The 17254-nt window shown below is 40.0% G+C and overlaps 2 protein-coding genes across 8 annotated transcripts in view; one reads left to right on the top strand and one right to left on the bottom strand.

Moving 5' to 3' along the window:
* The window catches only part of LOC128262680 (uncharacterized), a 118988-nt gene that overhangs the window by 30487 nt on the left and 71247 nt on the right, over positions 1 to 17254 (top strand). For all 7 annotated transcript variants that reach the window (XM_052997085.1, XM_052997083.1, XM_052997082.1 and 4 more), the window contains 4 exons: positions 1721 to 2585; positions 11696 to 11803; positions 12782 to 12873; positions 14257 to 14486. In XM_052997085.1, coding sequence (XP_052853045.1) covers positions 1876 to 2585; positions 11696 to 11803; positions 12782 to 12873; positions 14257 to 14486 — 1140 coding nt within the window. In that variant the 5' untranslated portion in view covers positions 1721 to 1875. The remainder of the gene's footprint in view (positions 1 to 1720; positions 2586 to 11695; positions 11804 to 12781; positions 12874 to 14256; positions 14487 to 17254) is intronic.
* Positions 14921 to 17254, bottom strand: part of LOC128262683 (uncharacterized) — a 36661-nt gene continuing 34327 nt past the window's right edge. The window contains 1 exon segment of the mRNA XM_052997092.1: positions 14921 to 15608. Coding sequence (XP_052853052.1) covers positions 14997 to 15608 — 612 coding nt within the window. The 3' untranslated portion in view covers positions 14921 to 14996.

The following is a 17254-nucleotide window of genomic DNA, read 5'->3' as shown; positions in this document are numbered from 1 at the left end:
AATTTTGAACCGCTCTCAAAGTAATTACTTATAGACCAATCTAATAAAAAAATTAAAATTTTAAATATTAATATTTATTTTTTGATTTGGCCTATTTTTATTTTTGGTTAATAAAATTTAGCATAGTATTTACTTTTTCATAATCATTCCAAATTATATTGCATTGAAGGTCAAAATTTAGCATTTAATTTTTGAAAAATCGCTATTTTTGTGAAAGGTGTAGTCACAAATAGCAATGTTTGATTAAAACTCTTTTTTGCAAACAAAAGCAGCTGCATAAATTTAAAAAAGTTATATGCCAAATTTAAATAGTAAAAAAAAAATATATAAAGAAAAAATAACAATCTGCAAAATTTGCTTGTTGTTGGCCCATATCTTTCGAAAAAAAGTATATTAACCTTTGTAAAACCTTTGCCAGTCCAAAGTTTATTAAAATAATAATAAAAACACATACCATTTCCTTTTTAAAAATATTTAAATAAATGTATATTAAACATTTTATTAACCTTGCCACATAGAAGTTTAGTGGAAAGGGTAACCGAAAACTCACACTTCTTTTTTTTTTCTTAAAATATTTAAATCAAATGTGTTGACAAATGGTAAGACCTGGCGTCACAAATTAGAATTCTCCGGGCGTTCGAGATAGGCGAAAAGTTCGGCAGTGAAGGCGGCGGAGTTTTTATTCATTATGTCTTAAATGCGTAACTAAAGCAATTTCCAAGTGGAACTCATTTTCACTCTCGACTTCGCCCCTCACTCGTGCGTCCCCCTCTTCCTACCCCCTTTCCCCCCCTCAAGATTCTACGTGCCCATATGCCTAAAAGTATGCACGTATCTGCCGACATTGTCGTTTGATTAAACTTGTTAACACACATTCGCGCAGCAGCAGCGACATTTTTGCCACCGCGCGGAAGGAGCCGAGGATGCCAAAGTTTGTCAACCAAGACCAGGACCAAGACCATCAGCATCGCTTTAAAGTCAGCGGTGCGAACTCATTTGGTCCAAGGAAGCTGGGGAGGCTTACATACCAAAATATCTGCCTGGGTATTTCCTGTCCCGGCAGGAAGTTCTATTGCATAATCTTATTAACCACACAACCCAACTCTGCCAGTACTCTATGAATGCTGAATATTTTATGCATCCAATTCCCAGGCCATGGGGTTTGTGGCAATCCGTATTTTGATTTGGTTTGCCAAGTTTTTACTAATCCGATTAGGCCATCCTAATTACCACCGGCTGGGTTTGCATTGCTGAGCCGCATGTAAATATTTGAATTTGATTGCATTTCCCTTTGGCCTTTGTCAACCTCAGCCCGTGTGGGTCCACTATATTTATTAACCCGTCTCCGGGGTTACGGCTGACTGATTTGAAAACTAGAGTTAGGCTGGCCAAAGTCGAGCACTCGAAATAGGGGAAAACAATTTGAGGGCTGAAAAGAAAAGCGGGCTTTTTGTGTGTTTTTGTTTTATGACCGCCCGCACTTCACGATGACGACGACGACGACGTCACCCATGAAGGCCATGATTGATGCGCTCCTCGAGCTCCTTCGCGTTTTAGTGGATTTGCAAATTGCTTTTTTCACGCTGACAGTCGACGGCACAGAGTAACGTGAAGCGCCCGCCAGCGGCAGTTATTCAAATGCAAACGACAGCTGTCAAAATGGTTTTAACTAAAAATTCGACTCTATCTCTCCCTCTTCTCTTTTTCCCTCTACTTGCAGTCGTGCGAAAAAAATGGGCCAAATGTCAATGAGTGACTGGGCCGCGGTGTCAGCCGCCAAAAACCCAATTCACGTCCTCGCCGAATGATAAGCTAGCTGCTGCTGGCTGAAAAAAAAAGGGAAGAACCTTAAGGCCCGAGCCAAAAGCCAAGTCAATGACACTCGACCGGTTAGCCACGACCCTATGCCTGCTGACGCTCCTGCCGGCGGTCTGGACCCACCAGATGGACGCGGTCCACCCGGCGGACCAGAAGTTCTCGCTGCCCGCCGTTCCGCTGCCGCCCCCGCCACCCTTTTCCCCCGGCAAGAATCACTTTGCGCTGAACGCATTCGCCGGAGAGCATGCCGGCGGTGGGGGCGGTGGCCACGCCTCCTCCCCCAGCTCCCCGGGATGCGGCGGTATGCTCAGGGCACGGCACGGACTCATCCAGACGCCCAACTTCCCGCATCGCTTCGCCACGCCCATCGAATGCGTGTGGATAATCGATGCCTCGGACATGCCGACGCCGGGCCAGGGCAATGTCTCCATCGTGGTGTACCTGACCCAACTGTACGTGCTCAGCGGGCTTAAGTTCACGGAGTACATGTACTACTCCGATGACTTCAAGGTCCCCGCCCACCGGGTGTTCGCGCTCACCGAGGACGACGTCACCCAGGTCACGTGGGTGCAGTTCCACAGCCAGTACCTGGAGATCCGCTTCACCATGGCCACGCTGGACGGGACCCATCTGCGCGCTCTGGACCGCCTGCTGGACGTCTACGGATTCAACATCACCTACGAGGTGCAGAACGAGGTGAAGACTTCGCAGTGCAACACGCTGCAGTGCCGCTTCCTTGGAGATTGCTACGCGAGCTCCGACTACAGGTATGTACTCTTTGCTGTTCATTTCCCTGAAAAATATAAACAAGAACTAGAAGAATTATATAGTTAAGCAGGAACGAAGAGATTAATAGTCTAAAAGCATTGCACACTTTGCCATTTATTTTAGCACAAGTTAATCAATTTTAAATAAAAAGCTATAAGCTTACATAGATATTAGCTTTTGCAGTTAACCAACATGGCGGATGAGTAATATTTTTTCAAACTAATATATTTGCAATTTAAAGGCAAAATAATTATTATACATTTGAAGGACTACACTTAGAAATTATTAAGAAAGGGCAAAATCATTTTAAAATTTAAAATTTTTTTTTTATGTTTAACAACTGTTGATACGGCATACATAAAGTAGGTATAATAATTTTTCATAATATTAATTTTCACTTTTACGAAAAGAGTTTGATTTGCGTTGTACAGTTAGTGATTTTGGTTTTTGTTTAGAAAATATAAACCAAAGATTCCTAAATTAAAATGTATAATTTATTACATGATTTGAGATCTGTTGTGGAAGCCACTTCAAGCTTAAATTTGTTCCGTTCAATGGGTTAAAGTGTATGGAAAATGTTTTAAATATTACTAACATTCAATTGATATACATATATTTCTAAAGTCTTATATTAATCCGGGCCAAAAGTCATAGTATGAAACCGCACATGGTAAACTGTCCGACGCATCTGAAATATGTGAGTACTACTGAAGCAATCAGGCAGTCTGCAAACGGTTTCCCCGTGGAATCGAGCACCTGCGTCCGGAACATGTAGTACATTTGAGAACAGGCAAAACTTTAACGTCTCGCATCGACCCTCCACCATCCGGACATTCAAAATGTGGCGAGGGAAAGTGAAAATGGCTGAGAACACACCCTGATTCAGTTGGGTTTAAAACTCGGTTTCCTCGCTGTTTAGCCCAATTCACACACATGGCAATCGCCCACATCGCGAAATCACCGTCAGGTAGCCGTTGAAAATGTTAACTGCTCGCACATCAATCTTTCGACCCCTTTGCTGCGGGAAAACCTGTGCATTTGGGTTCGCTTTTCGCTTTTCGGTTCGGGATCGGTTCAAGGCCCTCAGCGTAAACCAAGTGGGAGCCATACATTTGTAATGTTTCAATAAGTGGAGCCCGAAGCAAACAACCCGCACGCCTTCCCCGTTTTCCCGATTTTCCGTTTCCCCGACGGAAAAGTAGAGAAGCCGAAACAATGGACCAAACAACCCATGTCAGTGAATGGAAAAGTACAAAACGTATGCGCACAGACACACACACACACACGCCAAAAGTCAAAAGTCAAAAGAAAAACGGTAGCTCTTGATGCATTTCCTGACAAAATCCAGGTAGTGGGTTTTATGAATAAGCTCCGCAATTGAGTTTGACGGCAAAAGCTCGTCGGCAAGAGCTTGTGGTACAATGTCTTGACAAGCCGTGGACGGGTTGTTGGGGGCTTGATTAATTGAAGAGCTGCTTGATGCAGCGAATATCATCCGTGGCTCTTGGAAAGCCATTTCCATCCGATTCGAAGCCAAACAACGGCGACCAAATGACATTTTCAATTGTGAATCAATTAAAAATTTTAATGGCAACAAATAGACAATTTGAAGGCAATTAACATGTAAATAGCACGGCAAACAATGACCCCAGAGGAGGCTAAACAAATCAAATTAATTGCCCGATTTGCTGGGTAAGCAAAACGAACGCCTATTCATGAGCCCCCCGAATACATTTTCGAAAAACTTCTGGGCGAAGTTTTGTGCTTGCGAAGAAGCTGCAACTTCCACGCCTACTTAACATAATTATAATTAATTGGCAGGGCCCAAGGCCGCGCATCCGTCCAGCTAATTGAATATTAATATCAATGTCGAACTCCAAGTGCGAAGTGCGAAGAGTGAAACGTTCTGCTGGAGGGGAAAAATTAATATAAAAGTGACAGCTGAACTAAGTTGCAACGGGCTAGCTGAGTGTCGTGTTGTCTTTCGCCCTGGAAATATAATTTCACGCCTGCCACGTAGCATCCCGTAACTTAATTATCAACTAAAGGCAAATGAGGAAAGGCCCCGTACTCTACGTGCCTCAGATAAGGAGGCATAGCCTTAGTTTCCCCCAGATCCCCTGGAGCCCCCAATATCTCTCAGTGCACGATGAAGCGAAATGTGTGGGTGCTGTCAAGTGACTTGTGTCAGAGCCAAAACATCACAGCTGCTGCTGCGTACTCGTATAAACAGCAAAACAGTCATGCTCATGTTGTCAACTCCCGCCACAAGGATATGTTTTAGGATGGTGGGGATGTCATTTCCCTTTCCCTATTCCCTCCTTTCTCCTTAGCTTTAGCCTTCCCTGGCAGCTCAATCTGCCATTGCACACTCGTTTTCAGCATCTCCTTTGTTAAGTTAATGTGCGAAAAATGCATAGCATCGGAGAATGCTAAATAGATGATAAAAGTGCGGGTCGGAGCTCGTTCCGAATCTTTATGTGTCACCCAGTATGCGTGTGCTTAGTGCTCCCCGTTTATTAATTTTTTTTGCTGCCACTGTTTCACCCGAGGCGTGTCATCTCGTTGACTTTGCATATGCTACAGCAAATATCCACATCTGAGGTCAAAATAATAGGAGACTTTGGGTTAAAATTAAGCTTTGCTTAGTTCATTTGCTAAAAGAAATGTATTGAAGAAATGTTAAATGCAATCTGTATAGTTTAGTTTATGTGTACAATTAATATTATTTTAGTATTTAGTTTTTCAAACTTATTTTGGGTCTTTTATAACATTACAATCAATTATTACCAGTACAACTTAAAGAAATTAGTTTTTTTTCATAAATAAATGTTCGCAAAGGTTAATTATCTTATAATATTCAATTATTTTGAATAAATTTAAATTACAGAAAACCAAAGTTAGTATTTAAAACGCTGCCTTAAACTTTTAGTGCCAAATAAATTAGTAATTATTATTTTGACCTTTGCTGTTTGTAGCTACGTTGGCATTTTTAATAAGCATCTTCAAAGAAGCAAAAGTAAAAGTGTCAAGTGCTGCAAAGATTAAAGCTGATGAAATGCTGTTGGGAGAAAAGTGGCTTTAAATGAATTCCACTCTCGTCTGGCTTTAAATTAAATGTTTTTTTTTAACCATTTAAGCCGAAAAGTTCATTAATTGCTATGATTGAAATTTATGTTTGTGATATTGTACAATTGGGTAATTCCCGAAAAAGTTCTTCAAGCTCATTAATGGTGGCGACCACTAACCCTCTTTGATTGCCAATAAGCTTTGTATAAAATATTCAAAATGGTGTTGAGCTGCGAACTGCTAGCAGAAACTTTAGAAAAGCGATTGCAAGTTGCCTGTGCGAAAGCCAGAGAGTGCTGAAACAATAAGCCATAAACAATTGGCCAACAGCCAGCAAGAAGTTGCTGTCCCAGCCAGAAACTGTTCGCTTCCATTTCGAGTCCTGATTTCTTTTTAGTTCTGCATTTATTTCGACTGACTGAATGCGATTCTGTCTGCATTTTTATGCATTTATTTGGGGCACTGGCGTTCATCAATTCGCCGCTGGCCAGTGAAAATCTGTTGCACTTCACCGCAAAACTCGACAGAACAGTAACCAATTTATATTTTTAAATACTTTTTCGTTTTTAAGCCATTTGGGCTGTGGCCCTTACTTTTGTTTTCCTTTTCCTTTTCGTACCGTACGATTTTCGGCGCGTTCTCTATATTTTCATTAACCAAACGCTTAATTGAAAAACGTTTTCGCTTTGAGGGCCTTCACACGGCCCCTTCCTTCTTTATTGAACCGATTCCGGTAATTTAATCTATTTTTTCTTTAAGTTTGCAACAGTGAAGAAAGTGGCCAAATATATTCACAATTGATGAGTAAAACGAAAAAGTTCCCTTCGGTTCGCATTACGCATATATTTCGAACTTGTTAGCACAGTCTGCCGCCAGATTTTCGCTCTAAACACAACATTGTATATTTGAGTGCCCGAAAATGTAAAAGAGGCTGTAAAACCCAATCCCCAAACGACTGATTGGCAACCTTTTTGTGCGAGCATCGGTAAACAAGCGGAAGAAGCTGCACCCACGGCGGCAATGGCATCGGTTCAGAATTAGACCACATTCAGGCGGCAAGTTGTGTGGGTCCCAAAAAGGTGGGAGTTTGGTGGGTCCAGTGGCGGAGTCAGGGGTGTTTTAAGGGATTTTTGCTAGAATGTAAGTAGAATGTAAGTGCAAATTTAAGTTGAGTGCGTTTAAAAAAAAAATATCCCTTACAAATAAGTTAATTGAAGTTGCTACAGAAATCACTAGGGCTTTGAAATCACTTATGAATTGATCTAAAATTGTGCAATATACAATTTAATTATTAAATATTTCAAAATCCTAGTTATTTGTTTAGTTCCCCCAAGCAGCTTTCATTTATTTTCTCATTTTAAGGCATTTTACTCATTGATTTAAAAAATCATATGAGTCTTCTAGAGTTTTTTAAAAAAATCTTTCTGAGCATTGCATTTATGAAAAATGTTCTGTATATACATGTAGAATTAAATGGTTTTCAATTGATACAGTCCACTAATCTAAAGTATATACATACAATTCAATCAATATAATTAATTTGTCTGCCCCAAGTTCAAACATGTTATCTTGGTATGTGGTTGGATCTGCTATTCGTATAAAGGAAGGATGGAATTAGCTGAATTTCTTCAGTGGCTAAGACCAAGTCGTAAATTTAAAATATATGAATTCCAATTAATTGCAATATTTCTCAAAGGCCTCCCCCGAATACTTGAACCGCTCCTACATGATTGGAGGTGGGTGGGTGAATATGCATATGCGTGACCATTGACTGTGGATCTGCTTCGGATTCAGCTTTAATATCAAAAAGCGAAGCTGGTGCTGAGCAAACAGAATGTCAGTGCCAAATGAGATCAGGCTTGGGCCCCAGTCCAATAAAAGGTTAAGGGTTGTGGGTGGATGGGAGCATGGGAGGATGGGAGTGAGTGGATGGTGCATCCTTGTGGCCGATGCACACGCCAGTGGGCTCGCCACATGGCAACTGTGTCAGTGTCATTCCGATTCGCCTGCATGCGCCTCGTGCATTGTTTGCCATGTCAAACATTGTCATTTATCCAAAGTCGACGGCCGGGCCCTGGGAAGCGGCAAGTTGGGTCGCAGAACGGAGTCCGAGCTTTGCATATTGCAATTAAGTTTTGTTTGGCCCCGAAATTCGCACATTGGTAGTCTGCCTGCGTGGCCTGATTCCCCGGCATGTGCCGCTCAATTAAAACTTTTTGTTCCCAATATTGTGGAAATTCGGGGCTTTTAATTTTCCTGTCTTGCAGTGACGTTGAGACACCTTTACCGCAAATTGGGGTCTTCGCTTGAGCGAGAGATGTTATTACATATTTCGAAAGTTTGCAAATATATGAAAGAAAGACAGGTGGGTCGAGGTCAAACAGAAAAAATTTTGTTGTGTCAAAGAAGTATGCTTTCTCTCTTTCACATCTTAAATATTTATACAGTTTTAATACAAAATTATTTGCTCTATATTTTAATTGAATTCCCCTATCAGCATTATGTGGTGCAAAAAGCGCAGATATGAAAACGAATTATGGTTGTCAAAGTACCCCTTTCGGCAAGCAACACAAACTAAATAAGTTGGCAAAGCCAAAATAAAAATAATTTTAATGCAAAAAAAAACAAAACCATTAAAATGCAAATAGAATAGCACATGCATGTATATTTTTCATATTAAACATCCTTTGTGTTTTACGACTGTGAAGCGGTAAAGTGCCAGCCACAAACCATTTCACAATTCCTATTCTTTGCCACCCGCGCAGTCACCTTTTCACATACGACCATCAAATTAAATTTTATTGCATTAGGCGAATGGGTGAAAAAGTAATTGCCAACATTTCAGCCTTTTCTTTTTTTATTTTTTGCTTTTTTTTTTCAACCGCTTCCTTTTACGATTACACGTGCCACCGGCAAGAAAAAAGCAATTTGTTGTAATTTCATTGCGATTTCATCGCACGCTGCCCAGGCCAACAGTCATTCAATGGCGCATTCGTATACGCCCATCATTTAAAGTGAAATTAAATGCGGGAGCACAAGCTTTGATTCGATTGGTGGAGGTTTTAATTGTTGATTCTTTTTAATAAAGGATAATTGTGCTAAAGAAAGCGAAGGAGTAGCAGAAAGATGTAGTCAAGAGTTTAATAATGATCAGGGGGTAAATGACTTTAAACAATGGAATGGAAATGACTTTAATTTCTCAAACTTCAGGTTAAAGTTTTGGCCAGACCAATACGCGATGTGTATGTATGCTCTGTACAACTATTCGCTTCTTCATATTTTTCAATGCACTTTGGCTTTTTGTCAAAAATCTGGCCAAATCCCGGCCAGAGTCTCGCGACTAAGTAACAATGCTGGCGTCTTACATGACATATTCATGGCAGCCATATGTGTATTTTGGGCTACCCATTGAAGCAATTCGCATTCGCATTTCGCCCATCGTCATATTCCAAATGCAGTCAAGCATTTTGCCCAGCGTTTTCAGCAGTTTTTTGAGTGCAGTCCCATAAAGTTGCTCCAGATTTTTGGCAAGCGATTTTAATTGTCCGGCTTTTCAAATCTGAATGAATTTAAAATGCGCAGCGCAAAAATTGGATTGCCAAGAGCAGTCGAAACAATGCTGCTCCCCTAAGATCCGTGCAAAATCTATCTGCTCACCGCCAACAAAATCGCAAAATCGCAACACATGCCGTATGCGCAGCCCATTTCATTTTTATTTAAAACAAAGGGCCGGCAGCAGCGGCAAGCCCAAATAAAGGCAAAATAACACTCTGTGTGTGCCAAATACTTTTTTGTGTAAAAAAAACTTTCGAAGTGCACATGTCGCAAAATACACAGAATTATGCAAAAAGAGGAAAAACAGCCAAAAACTTGCAAACACACGCCCAAAAACCAGCTGCAGGTGATTTTCGACGATTCGTAAAAAATGCAAAGCCCTTTCATTGAAATGAAGAAGGTTTAGTGCCAGAGATGCAGCGAAATTGTTCTTCCGTATTTTTTTCGCAGCCCGTTTATCCTTACAGAATAGCTGTCGATGAGTACTTTGGGTCTCCTTTCATTCAAAGAAATTCCTTAAGCTTTAACGAGGCAAAATAACTTTTACTAGCTGAGAAGTAAGTCTTACATTTTTAGTCCGTGTGTATGTGCGGGAATAAGTCTTTTTCTTAAATGGGGTCTTTCCAGAAATGACCTATGCCTACAAGTCCCAAATTTCAGCTAGAATTGAATTATTCACTAATGAGTAAAGCTTGTCCCTTATTAAACTTTGTAAAATAAGTTTGGGCAACCCATACGGTTGTGCTGGAAAAACGCTTCCGTCACAGAAGGCAAAACACGAAACGAAGGCGATAAGTAGGCAGCACGGACTTGTGGGCATCGCAGATGTCGGTAGTCCTGACAGGACACTGGGGCAATTAATTTCCGCTATACAATGGCTATGGCTGGCATACAAGACCACAAAATTCCTATGTAGCAAGGCAGTGGGTCAGTGTAATTTTAACAAAGGGGCGGCATACTCGAGCTTATATCTATGTTCGAATGATAAACTGCTTTATTTTCCAAATATATAGTGGTCAAAATATGGGTACAGAATGTGCACGACAACAAATACTTGAACAAAGGCGTTCCACGAATTTTGTCTCAAGCATGTTCTAGAGCCGCCAATTTAACTTTCTCAGAAAGCCTTTCCCTATTTTAGTAAAAGTTTTATGAGCATCAAAAGTTTCCTTGGCACTTTTTGTTTGGTCGTTTTCCCAGGAGAAGATTTGATTATTCTTCGCCTAAGCGGCGTGAAACTTTCCATTTTTTTGGCCTCTTGTATGTACTGCAACTCAACCAACATGATTTGAGTTTGATGATAACAGTACAGAATGGGTGATGCACTAAAAGACCAATTAGAACTTTTCTTTTATTGCATTTTTACCCATTAGGCTTAAGATTCTGAAGAAGTGTCATCCAAAAGCAGAAAAATTCACTCTCTTTTACCAGCTTTGAAGATTTAAGTCCCAGTGCTCAAGCTTTTTAAAAAATGAAAGGACAAAATGGAAAATTAATTTCGCTTGGCGTGTGTCAACAACGCATGACTTACGAACAACTGGTGGGGTAAGCATAACAATTGTTCTTCCAGTAGAAAAAAGGGCGACAGGGGCGAAACAAATGGCAAAGGATGCCCAATTACTTAGAACAAATGGTTACACATTTTTTGTCATCGCGTTTCCCCAACAAATTTGGTCAAACTGGGTAGCCCAATTAAATTGTCAAAAAAGCTAAAAGCGTAAATTATGTTTCCAGATTTTAAATGTCGGTAATTTTCTGGTGGAAATGTCATTTACAATGGATTTGAAGCAAGAGGGTTTCATTAAAAATATTCTAATGCAGGTCGACGAACACTAATTTATTTTGTTGTTTTAACAAAATGTGAAATTGAATCCCGAAAATGATGTTTGACTTCTATTTTTATTTTTTGTAATACCGATATGTGGAATTTTTCACGACACATTGTTTAAGATTTATTTTTCATAGGGATTACTTTGCATTGTAATGCAGTATCAGAGAAAAAGTTTTTGGTATTTGAAAAGCTTATTAAAGCTTATACAAAATTTAAACGAGTTTACGCAATTCGTAAAAATCCCCCTTTAAGAGATTTTTGTTGGCGACAGGACCATTTTTTTCTTGAATCCATGACCTTGCCTTCCAGCTTACATATTTAAATTATTGTCTGAGGCCAAACGCCTAACCCAAGTGTCCGTATCTGATGATGACGCTGTTGACTTCAATGCCAGGGCGAATTTCCAAATAACTACAAATTCAGCTTAGGCACGTCCTTAAAAAAGTCCCCATCAAGTGGGTTCTATAAAAGTTTTATGAGTCAGCCGCAATCTCGGGTCCAGATATGTACGATTCCGCGCCCGACGTGGTGATAACTTGTCCAATTTGACCGGCGGATGCCAAGTTTGCAGTGCCGGACAAACAACTTCGTCACCCCTAAGATAGCAAACAGAACTCAAGACGTGCTCACATCCTGCATTCTTTCTCCTTGCAGCTCCTATGGATGCTCCTGTTTTCCCGGCTTCAGCGGCAGCGACTGCGGTCATGGCCCACTGTGCAAGGACCTTCACACAAACATCTGCCAGAACGGCGGCACTTGCAAGTAAGTACTTAAAATTGTGCAAATTTGCATTGGAAATTAAGAAAAACGCATGCGAAATGGGTGCATGCAATAACGCGTTAAGGCGCAAAAACTATTTTTAAAGTGCATGAAAATCTTAATAAAAAATTAATTTGTTGGTTTAAGAAATCCTTTTCTTTTGTTTAAACAACAATTAAGTAAATGTTTAATGTGCAAATGTTAATGTAATTTCAATATTTATATACAAGCAGATACTTGTACCTAGGTATTTATCCAGATAGAAATTTGTAGTACATTGTACCTTACTTAGGTAAAAAAATATAAGTCTACCTTTTACTTCGACTAGGTAAAGTTCTTATTTATCTTAAGAATCAGTTATTTAAGGTATTAACGTATTTAAATATTTGTATTAACTTTTGTTTTCAATACAAATTTGCAAATACAACTAAATTCATTTTTTATTACTTTTGGAAATATGCTAGTAAAAACTAGCATAATTTCACTTTAAGTTAATTTCACTCCACTGCTAATATAAGAATAATTATGTTTCTTTTTACATGTTTTTATACAACCAGACTTTATTGCCAGAGTTTATACAAAATATTATAGTTTAATTTAATTAATTTTTTCTTAGTTCTTTTTACCTTATCAGGATATTTTTTGTGTATCTTTCACTTTACCTATTTTCTTATTTTCGCAATTTCCTTGTACCTTAACCAGATCCAAAATACTAGTACCTTTCCCAATACTGAATACATCACACAATTTTAGTTTGTATATTTAAAAGTAGCTCACTATATTTAGGCTAGTTCTTCAATATTAAGTTATCTGTTAACTTAAAGTAAGTATCAATAGTGTGGATTGTCGGTCCTGTCTTAAAAATATTTAAACACTGCATTGGAGTAAATGTGTAAATATTTTTATATGTGGAGCCTCGCGTGCTTGCCAGCTTCCTTTTTTGTGGCCCTCATTTTCTTATTGTCGGATCATCATTTGCAGGCACATCGGCGACGCCGCCATAACTTGCCACTGTCCGAAGGGCTTCAAGGGGACCAGATGCGAAATACCCGAAATAAACGAGACAACACAGGGTGAGTGCAATAATAAATGTTATTTGCAAGACACATCTACGTGCATACACATGTAGTCTGGGCTGTAACGCGGCTAATAGGCGTCAGGCTCCGGAGAGGGGAACATTAAAAGCTGGAAAAATAACTGGGAAAGTGGGTAAAAGGCGGGACAACAAGGCACACTTTTAAAGTGAAAATGTAATTAAGGAAATAATTAGCATTAAAAATGCACTCATTGGCAGCTGAGGTACCCACGCAGACACTGTGACGCCAAATTGAAAGGAAAGATGGGGGCCTTTTCCTGCCCATCGGGAAATTCTCTCGCCCCATTTAATCGGCAAGTGCGTGCAAAAACAATAAAAATGTAAAGCAACTGCAACGGAGAGCGTTCAAAGGGAGCCGGCGAGGAAAACAGTGGAAAACCTCAGGTTGTCACTGCCCGGGAAACGTGCCAATTTCCATACGCCTCCTGCTTTTCGCGGTGGGAAACCCATGACACAGACAACAACCAACATGTCACCATCCGCCAACAATGTTTAAGCTTTAAGTTGGCCATTGAATCGCAATGTGCCTGCAAGGGTAATGAGAACGGAGAGTACAGGACCTGCAAGCCGATTGCCACATGTTCCGGTGTTTCGAGAATGGAGGAGCCCGTGAACTGCGCTTTTAGCATTTCTGAAAAGCCTGAATAAAACTCTGTAGAGGAATTATTGGTACAGTGCAGTACAGTAATTTTCCCTGGCCAACTATTAGTTTATATACTCAGATTTTAAATTAATCCCAAGAAACTATCTACATCATTCTTGAATTGAGCTAAATGCATTTCTAAAAAGCCTGACAAAAACTTTTCTACAACTCATAAAGTTAAATTTTTTATTAATATACCTAGAAATTGTAACCTCTAAAGCCATACTGAGAAAACAACAATATCTTGTTTCAAGAACGATTTTCATTTTCAATTAATTAATATTCCCATGGTTTAGTCAAAAAAGCATTTAAATTCAAATTTTAAAGCTACCAATTTTGCAGAAATGAGTAAAATGTCTTAGTATGAGCTGACTGCTGAGCAAAAATTCCCATATCATCGATTTTGACACTCCATTCCGTTTTATATATAGAGAAATGCATAGGAGCCAGATGAGAGAGTGGGGAGGGTCCAAGACATTATCCAAACGAATGCCTGGCACATGCTTCGCATTTTTGCCGCATTTTATTTTATGTCTTTTATTCAGCCTGATGCCCCAAAGCGGTTTCAAAGAGTCTTTTTATGCGAAATGCAACGAACACTCGACCCAGCCCGCTGGGTTTAGTTGCTCACAGGTGATGGTCTTCACATGCATCCATATTTTAAAAGGCGTTTTCTCATGATTTGACCTTTTATCAATTTTGTCTTTATCCTTTTAGGCTGCACCAGCAACACGAGCAACATTGAATGCCATCAGGCCTGCGACTTTGACAATTTTAGTCGTTCTGTGTCCTCTTCTGGCCAGAGCTATTCCGTCCTTAAAAGCAACCGGAATTTGGCTCGCAGCGGTAAAACTCGATATGAGGTGACCATGAGGCTGGGTGCCAATCTTACGGGGTATTATCGACATGCCGACCGGGAACAGTTGTCCGGCGTTATGGAACGACAGGTAAGCTTATTTGACTCTACATTTTTATATGTGTATTTAAACTTAAGTTTCGTTGGGTTCTTCTTGGTGGTTCATTTATTCGCATAAGAGTACCTAAATAATTTAGTTTTAAATTCAAAAGCTTATTTATGTCCGAAATCCCAGCTTAATTTTTATAGCAAGTAATTAATTTTTAACATACTGGCCTTGTTTTCGCAAAAGAGCTTTAATCGGATTTTCAATTAGAAATCAAATTATTAATTTGAAAGAACAAATTGTCAAGCTCAATGTTTTAAATTAAGTGGATTGCAAAACACTTACTCTTTTCACGCGAGTCCAAAGTATTTCCCAAAAAAGCACTTTCACTTTTAATATCAATATTTGTAAAACAACATTTTTTTTTAATAAAGACAGCAGAAAAATAGTTTTTAAGATTGCTAAATAAATAATTTTTAACTAAACAGGAAGGTGGCAAAAACACGTAATATTTTATTAATGTTAAGTGAAAATAAAAATGTGGTTATGAGGAGTTTACCCCACATAGTTTTGTGTCAAATTAAGCTCATCCTCCGATCTTGCCACACCAGTGGCCACTTGACCAATGCCGTGGAGCACATTTCGCACCGCTCCTTGAGTGGCGTCCAAGGATGCAGTCCACATGGGCGGATGTGCCGCCTGGGGCTGCGTATTGTTGGGAGCAGGACTGCCGGGACTGCCCGCACTGCTCTCCATGATCGTAGGCATGTTGGGTGAGTGCTGAGCGGACGTGACCGGCGGATCGACCCGCTCCATTAGTTGGGTGAAGCTGCCTCCGATGAGGTCGCTGCTCTCGTGTCGCTTGTAGCTGTGGGCGGAGCGGGAGAGGGGTCGCCAGCGGTTCAGCTTCTTGGAGGCCATACGCTGCAGGGGCGGAGTGCGCGTGCCCGTCTCCGGGTTAAGGGACGGAGCTCCCTTGGCCCCGGAAGTGTGCTGCTCCAGAAGCGTACTGACCAGCTTGTCCAGCGCCTTTAGATCAACGTTCAGCTGGGAGTTGGGGATGGAGTTCATCCGACTGCCAGATAGGCTGCCCGAGCTCGTCTGTCCCGGGTCCCCATCTGTCTTAAGTCGATTGAGTCCGGCGATCTTGGCCAGACGTTCGGTGAGCTGTAAGAACCAAGAGCGTTTTTTTCAAATCATTACGGTTTTTGTATCTACAAATTTTTGTTAAATATATAAAAGATATTTTCACTGCACTGATAATATTATAGGCTTACAATATGTATAAAGCATACTATTTTTCAGCTTTGAAAGCAAGGTTCTTATCAGAAACATATTAAATAAATTAACTTTCAACTTAAATTTTTATCAAAAAACATTTTTGTGAAATAGTAGAACTGCTTGCTAAAGAAGTAAAACATACCTATATAATTTGTCTGTGAAAGAAATTTTGTTCTTATAAGTATAATATATAAGGTAACCATTTTTTTGACTTATAATTTGCATTAAAAATAAAAATATTTTTTTAAGATTTAAAGCAAATTCTTTTGGAAGCTTGTACAATCAGAAATAACAAGAAAGTGAGCAAGCAAAGTTTATATTCTATTATTATTGTTATTATTATTCCAAAAATTAAGCATTCTCAAAACTGCAATATTTCGATTTGTATACCTATATGATTAAAAACAGTAAAGCTATGATGATTTTCCGCTGAATTATTCGATTGTTCCGTTGTTAGCTTTTAAGCCATGGTTCTGATATAATAAACCATGACTCTGTATCCAAAACAATTTATAATAATATCATTTCATATATTTTTCCGATGGTTTCCATTTGAGCTGTATTACATAGTCGTCAGATTCTATTGAAATACTAAAACCATAACTATTTTTCAAAGAATATTGAAAAATAGTTGAAAAACAGCGAGGTTTGCAAGGGTAAAAAATTGAATATCGCATAAACGACCCTAAGTTTTTCCCCGTGAGCAATTGTGGTTCTTCTTGCCCAACTCCCTTTCATAATAAATTGCCTGTGAGACGCTCAGAGGCTGATACTTCAGCGAAGGCAATTAAACTTTCCGTTTCCCATATGCGAAATTACAATTAAGCAATAAAAACTAACGAAATATGCCCTTAGGCTGCTGGCAACCGAACAAGTGTTCGGGCGCACAAGGCTCCAAGTTGCAATGGAGGAGAAAAGCAATGGCAGTGGCAATGGCAAAGGCAATGGCAATGTGTTCTCGAAGGAGAAGGCTGACTGGCTGTCAGGACACCAGAGTTTTAAGGATTCGCTGGCGTGTAGCTGTTCGGTGTGCGACTTTAATTGATGTTTCATTTCCGTAGCAAAGTGCTTCCGTTTTCCTGAGCTCCGCATCCGCATCCGCCGTTTGTTTTGTCCAAGTGGGGGAGTCGAGTGCCGACCTGGTAATTGAGTATCAATGCGGTTTTAAGTGAAAAATGCTGCCGACCTATGAACCCAGCCATGGCAACCCAACCGCCCAGCCACCCATCAAACCACCCATACTCAATGGCCAACCATTTCCGTTTTTAATCTTTTGCCTTGATTTGCTCGCTCTCCTTTCGGTTCCGTTCGCCGCTTTTCATTTCATTTCGTTCGTTTCGTTTCGTTTCGTTTTCATTTCATGTTTCTGTGTTTTTTTTCAATTGCCTCGTGCTCCATTCAAATGGGGTTAATTGAGTTTTAGTGGCCAGGACTCACTTTAAACTGATTACAAGCTGCCAAAGGGGGCGTGGTGGTCGTAGGCTTTGCAGGTTTGTTTTGCATGCCACTCGGCTGTTCCGTAGCTGTCTCTC

This window comes from Drosophila gunungcola, unplaced genomic scaffold (genome assembly GCF_025200985.1).
Source record: "Drosophila gunungcola strain Sukarami unplaced genomic scaffold, Dgunungcola_SK_2 000001F, whole genome shotgun sequence".
Lineage (NCBI taxonomy): Eukaryota > Metazoa > Arthropoda > Insecta > Diptera > Drosophilidae > Drosophila > Drosophila gunungcola.
The sequence above is the reverse complement of the archived record's forward strand: the minus strand, read 5'-3'. Positions and strand labels throughout refer to the sequence as shown.